Genomic DNA, 7,094 nt, shown 5'->3' on the forward strand with positions numbered 1-7,094 from the left:
CTGAGAAGGTACGTTTAGTTTATGACTAAGAGATAGTCCTCCACTTAATGGACTAGAACTGAGCCGAAAATTTCCATTGTTAAGCAATGTTAAATGAATCACCGCAGTCATTAAGTGAACCTTGCTGCCATTAAGTGAATTTGGATTCCCCCATTGACCTTGCTGGTTGGGAAGCTGGCTGGGAAGGTTACAAAGAGTGACCGTGTGATCCCAGGAGAGTGTAGCGGTCATAAATACCTGTCAGTTGCTAATGCCTAAATTTTAGTCATTGGGCCATGGGGATGCTGCAATGGTCATTAATTGTGGAATTCAGTCATAAGTCCCCTTTTTTCCCCACTGCCATTCAGAGGTGGTATTCAGCTGGTTCGGACCGGTTCACCCGAACTGGTAGCGGAAATTGCGGGTGCCTCCCCCCCGCCCCGGCTCTATGCTGTTCTATTTAGCCATGTTTTTGAGATCGGGAGGTGTTGTGGTCTGCCAGGAGCCTGCGGAGCTGGCAAAGGAGTTGGGCAGTGATGAGGCTGAGGTGGGGCAGGGCCATCGGGGAGTGAGGTGCGGACTCCAGAGCCTCCAGAGCCTGATAGTAGTGAGGCAGAGGAACAGGAGGAGCCTGTTCCTAATGCACGCATGAGAAGAGCTGCCAGAAGGCAAGAGCAGCTCAAGCAGAGAGGACAACTCGGGAGTAAGGCCAAGAGTTGATTGACCCCTCCCATAAGGATTAAAACAGACCAGCAACAGCGTTTGGGCTTTGCCGGAAAACAACGTTGGTAGCTTCGTCTTCTCCTTCATCTGCGTCTTGCCTTTATTTTTGTGACTTCTGAACGTTTGCCAAGAAAGGCCTTCGGCAGTTTGCCTAATTGGACCAAGGTTTGCGACAGGACTGAGGAATTTATGTTGGGAGGAATTTGTTTTATTTTAGTTGAACTACGTTGGGAATGAAGTAATTCTCAGCTGTTCAAATAAAGTTTGTTTGTTACATTCACGTACTGAGTTTTCTATTACCTACTTGGGCTTGGGTCACAAGTGCATGCACAGAAGGCCCGCGAGCGAGCAAAGTGCATGTGCAAAAGGTGTGCGAAACGAGTGTCCGCGGGGGGGCGGGGGGGGGGCAAAGGGGGGCGAACCAGTGGTAACAAAACGTGAAACCCACCCACTGCTGCCATTGCAACTTCGGACTGCTACTAAATGAATAATTGTAACTTGAGGCCTACCTATGGTAGGAAATTGGGAGAACCAGGTTGGTGCGTGATGGTTACAACTAGAAACCAGGAGACCACAAGTTCTAGTCCTGCCTTTAAGCCCAAAGCCTCTGGGTAACCTTGAGCCAGCCCCTTTCTCTCAGCCCTAGGAAGCAGACAATGGCAAACCGTTTCTGTAAAGAAAAAAAACTTGCCAAGAAAACCTTGTGGAGATTTTTCCAGGCAGTCTCTGAGGATTGAACTTAAGTGGATGGAAATAAAAAAAAAATAATAATACCAATAAATAGGAAGTAATTTCTACCTTCTGCCCCAGTCTTTATGGCTGAACGCTCGTCTGGATCCATAATTTTCTCTCCTCTTTCTGCTGACGTAGGTCCTTATAAACTAGTTTTTAATTTTTCCTGTTTATTACTACTTTGCTGGCTGTGGTATATTTTAAGAGTTTGGATAGGAGCACCAGGGGCTGATAAGTAGTGCTGAAAGTGTGTATTTAAGATAAAGGGACTTTGTCGTCTGAAAAAATGTTAACCCGCAAAGTAGCAAGTTGTTCAAGAAGGTGAGACCATATCTCGGGCCGAAAATTATTCTGTCTTCTATCAGAAGCCCAGACCGGATCTTCAAGACATTTCTGCTTTTCTTTGGCAAATACAATTTTCAGGGGATTTTGTTTTATACAAATATTAAACAGAAAGGTGCTCTCCGCACAGGCCCTACATTGTGTAACATTGTCATGGCGTTGGAAAAATTCTGTTTAAAATAAAAAGATAAGCTGCAGCACGTCGCACATTAGAGCCATCACTCGTGGAAATCAATTTACCGTAGACTTGTATGTTTTTTTCTGCGGCAGAATAAAAGGAGCAGTCGTGTGTGTATAGGGTTCTGAATTTATACGTAGAAAAATTGTCTGGGAGATAACTCTTTGCCGGTGATCCAGTTCAAGTTTTCTCTACCACTGCCTTAAAAAAAGTAGGAAACTGGGTTATTTTTACAATACGCCTTAAAAGTCCAAATAGGAAGAATTACTGGACAAAAATACATACATGGTTAGAAGAAACTGTTGAAGCAGCACATAGATGATAAGCCAGAAATATTTTTGTTAAGCCTAGTACCAGAGAAGTATAATAAAGGGAATTTTTTTTCAAGTTTTTTATTTTATTTTATATATATGTATCAGTACGTGAACAGTGTGGCCCCTAGTGTCATACAATCTAATACAAATAAAACTAGTAAAATTAGTCATAGCTATTACATTCAACCAACTTATATATTTCTAATAGTAATACACATTTATATTAAGTTGCAGTCTGTCATTATTTAATTATTCCAAGTTTTTCTGTTGCTATTGCTTTTATTTTATTAACGTGTATACACTAATATTCCCCCTTTCTCTTATTTCTATCTCTTATTCTTGCTTGTAATGATATCACCCTTTATTAAGAGACGTTTCCTTTCTAGCCTACCTACTTCTAGTCATGTCACCTACCTAAAAAAGAAGAAAAAAAGAAAAGCAAATCAGAACAACAACAACAAAAGAGAGATCATCTATCCATCATCTCTTGCCCGCTTCAAAATTTTAATTGATATGCTTTTTTTTTGACTTGCCTCCCATATTCCTCTCTTGGATCTTTATCTTTGTCTGCTTCTACTTCTTGGCTGTTCAGTCTAGGTATTTCTCCCACCTCTACCCTTTTCCAACGCCTAGTTTCCACAATTTCTACCCAGGGCCCTATCATCTCCCTTTCAAAAGCATCTTCCTGTATCTCCAATTCTCTTTTCAACTCACTTAATATATTTCCCCCCTGATTTAATTCGTCAGTCACTGTTATTTTCATTGTTATCTCCTCCTTGTCGTCTTCTTTTATTCTTTGGTTCTTCGGCTCAGTCTTTTCCTCTGTTTCTTCTGTTGGCTCCTGCCTTTCTTGAGTGTCTTGGCCTTTACTCATGCTCATCAAGGGAACACATATTTAATACTACTCATTTTGACAGCAGCAAGAATTGTATTTGCACAGTACTGGAAAAACGAGAATACACCTATAGAAGAAGACTATTTAAAAAAAAAACGTAGATTGTGCAGAAACGGACAGATGGACATTAAAGATAAAGGGAAGATGCAGAGTACTTTCAAACATGGGACTTGTTTTACAAATGGTTGGATGACAGAGGTGGACGTTAGGAGTTAGAAAAGTATTACTATATAAGCAAATTGACCCAGACAATGCGCTGTTCAGCAAGCGCTTTTGTATGTAAATTGAAATTTTTTTTTTGTTTTTTTTTGTTTTACATTTATACCCCGCCCTTCTCCGAAGACTCAGGGCGGCTTACAATGTATAAGGCAATAGTCTCATTCTATTTGTATATTTTTTACAAAGTCAACTTATTGCCCCCCCCAACAGTCTGGGTCCTCATTTTACCTACCTTATAAAGGATGGAAGGCTGAGTAAACCTTGGGCCGGGCTTGAACCTGCAGTAATTGCAGGCTTTGTGTTCTAATAACAGGCTTCTCTATTGCCTGAGCTATCCCGGTTTATGTATAAATAAACTGATTTTTTTTAAAAAAACGTTCAAATAGGACGAAGCATACCTGTGGCTTTCCCAGGAACACGAAAGCCATCATTCCGTTAGAAGCAGTAAACATTTTGCTTGTCCTTACTGTGTAGTAAAACTTTCACCTCTGCAGGAAATGTCTTTTTTTCGATAATTCGGTTAAAAATGAGCTTATCTTCACAGAGAACTTTCTGATAAGTTTGTGTTTTCCGCAGGTGTTGCTTTGTTTCTCTCGAGACACTTCAGTGTTGGGACACTTTGCTTACAATAGCGCTACCCCACCGAGATCCTTCATTCGAGGTAAAGAAACCTTTTATTTGAAATGCTCCAGCCATACAAAGACGCTGAAGAGAGAGAATATTTTATAAATGTGACTTGATGGTCTTAACCCAGTGCTTCTCAATTATTTTCTGTCATGCCCCCCTAGGAAGAAGAAAACATTTTTCGCGCCCCCCGCGCGACTGTAAATAGTATCATGTTTGTTATGTTAGTATGTTTGCCGAGGTCAAACGCGCCCCCCTTTACGGAGCCTCGCGCCCCCCCAGGGGGGCCCGCCCCACTATTTGAGAAGCACTGTCTTAACCGAACAAGGATTGGGAAGCGTTCAAACCTTGACGTCTCTGGTCCATGACAAAAAATGCGTTGAATTACCACTATCTTTGCATCTGATGACGCGGGGTGGAGTATGTAAGTCCTACTATAGAGGGAAAATGTTTCGGCCTTTTTTTGGCCTTCTATGTCAGAGGTGTCAAACTTGATTTCATTGAGGGCCGCATCGAGATTGTGTTTGACCTCAGGCGGCCAGGGTAGGCGTGACATCACTCGTGTTGGGGGGCACCTGTGGCGGCCCGAGTGCTCTGCCAACGAAAACAAGCTCCCGAGCTCCGTTTTCGGAGATGGCCTCCTGCAACCCTCTTCCAGCAAAAACGGAGCTCAGGAGGGTTGCGCGCGGCACCTACAAACTCTGTTTTCAGCTGGGACGGCCTCCTGCAACCCACTTCCAGCAAAGATGGTGCTCAGAAGGGTCACGCACGGCCCCTGCAAACTCTATTTTCGGCTGGGACGGCCTCCTGCAACCCTCTGCCAGTGAAAACAGAGCTCAGGAGGGTCGCGCGCGGCCCGTGCGAGTTCCGTTTTTGCTGGCAGAGGTTCCGCGGCCTGGTCCTTCACTGTTTCCAGGACGGGCCTGGGGGCCAGATCTAAGGACCGGATCTGGCTCACAGGCCTATAGAGTTTGACACGCCTGTTCTATGTAATTCAGCTGCTGAAACAACAAAGTCGAAAGAGTTAAGGGAGTAAGCCCGATTTGCTTGTATTCCATTTTTAAAAAAATGAAAACTGATGAAAATCAGTGCCTTACTGAATTATTTCTGTTGAGGAAAAAATGTTCTGCAGGCTGTTCTTGATTCACGAGCACAACTGAGTGCAAAATTTCTCTTGTTAAGTGAATTTTTCCCCATTTTAGGACCCTTCTTGCCCCACCTGTGACTCACCGCAGTTGTTAAGTGGGTAACATGATTTTTAAATGAATCCCTCATTGACTTTGCCTGTCAGGAGGTCACAGGAGACGATCACACGACCCTGCAGCCGTCATAAATATGACCCAGCTGCCAAGTCTCCAAATGTTAATCACAAAACCACGATGTTTGTGTGTGTGTGTGTTTGTGTGTGTGTGTGTGTGCGTGTGTGCCTACAGTTTTAAGTCTGAAAACGGTCCTGGGTCACTTTTTTCAGTACTATTGTAACTTTGAACGGTCACTAAACAATGTTGTAAGTTGAGGACTACCTGTATATCCCAGCCCATTTTTCTGTACAAATGCGCGTTTCTTTCAAAACGGAGTAGAAAAATAAGACCAAAAATGCGCTTTTGATGTACTTTGCAGTAGATGTGGTTCTTTAAAATTTATCCCTATGCAGGATAATAAGTTTAATACATCCCAATATCCTTCTGGAAAAATCATGGTTTGAAACAAACTTTTAAGCTGTTACAATGGTTGTGTTGTGACTCCAGCCCCTGAACCTGGCCCCATGCCCGAAAGTGACTTTGAGAGTGAAGCGGAAGGGCCGGTAAGGCTTACCTCGGGAGCACCGATTCCTTTGGCTCAGCTCCAGGAGCCAGAACCAGTCCAGTCGGAGGACGTAATGAGGCCGTCATCCCCTGATTCCTCCCTTCCCCAGGCTACGCCTTCAGACCCAGCTGATAATAATAATCAAGCTTGGCTTGATCCGCACTTCAGAAGATTAGAGAGGCGATGTCATCAAAAGGAAGGGTGGGGCAGGAGCCCCACCACACAGGATATATAAGGATCTTTGGGACTGCTCTCACTCCACGGGAAGCAAAGTTTAGCTGATCCGTTTCAAAAAGAGCTGAAAGTCTTGCTGCGTGAGTCATTTGTTTGGCAGGCAGCTGCGATTTCTCTGCCAGGACTGATAAGAGCCGTGAATCCACTGGCTGAAGGCCAGCTCGTGGGTCTGAAGTGGGGAAGGAGACAGAACAGGTTGCTATTAAAGTATAATGCATGTTGCATAATAGCTGGAAGAAAGTTAATTCATTACTGGTCCTCATTGTAGAGCAGTGGTCACCAACTGGTGGTCTGTGGACCACTGGTGGTCCGTGATAAAATTTTTGTGGCCCCCAGAAAAGTTATTCACATTTTTTATATTGCACTAAAACAGGGGTCCTCAAACTACGGCCCCTGGACCGGATACGTGCAATGAACGTTTGTGTTGCTGCAGAGGGTCTCCCTCTTCGGGGTCTTTTTGTGTAGGTCAGAGGGGGGCAGAAATTCTGACTGCTTCAGCCTTCAGCCAGGGACTTTGGGTGAAGGTTGAAGAGAAGCGCTGCTGGTGGCGAAGGGCCAGAGGACCTCGTTCCGGTGGGACTGCATCATAGCCTGTACCTGGCTGACCATCTCAGCCCGTTGAGCCTTTAGGCACCTGTACCTGGCCTTGCACTTCCGTAGGTCTTCCCTCTGCTTGGAAACCCTATGCTCCTAGTCCTCAGTAAGGTGCTTCTGCTGAGCCTCCGTCTTGGTCAGATCCAATTTGAACTGAGTGGTTTTGCCAATTCTTTCACATGGTAGCTGCTTAGCTCCAAAAACTGCTTCCTGTTGGGGCCCTAAGGAGCCCGGGCGGGCAGGAGCGGAGTGGGTGGGAGGGGCGAATAAAGGCTGGTGAGCTGCCCCTTGACGTGAGTGACATTGAGTTGGCCACACCCACCCAGTCACACAACCACCTAACCACGCCCACCCATCCAGTCATTAGGCAGATCATATTAGTGGTCCGCGGAATTTAAAATTATGAATTGAATGGTCCCTGAGGTCCGAAAGGTTGGTGACCCCTGTTCTAGAA

At 44.6% G+C, this 7,094-nt stretch overlaps 1 protein-coding gene across 4 annotated transcripts in view; it reads left to right on the forward strand.

Moving 5' to 3' along the window:
• Positions 1-7,094, forward strand: part of TBC1D19 (TBC1 domain family member 19) — a 93,686-nt gene that overhangs the window by 61,956 nt on the left and 24,636 nt on the right. For all 4 annotated transcript variants that reach the window (XM_058193409.1, XM_058193410.1, XM_058193411.1 and 1 more), the window contains one exon: positions 3,959-4,043. In XM_058193409.1, the coding sequence (XP_058049392.1) occupies positions 3,959-4,043 (85 nt within the window). The remainder of the gene's footprint in view (positions 1-3,958; positions 4,044-7,094) is intronic.

The sequence above is a fragment of the Ahaetulla prasina genome, chromosome 8, assembly GCF_028640845.1.
Source record: "Ahaetulla prasina isolate Xishuangbanna chromosome 8, ASM2864084v1, whole genome shotgun sequence".
In the NCBI taxonomy this organism is placed as follows: domain Eukaryota; kingdom Metazoa; phylum Chordata; class Lepidosauria; order Squamata; family Colubridae; genus Ahaetulla; species Ahaetulla prasina.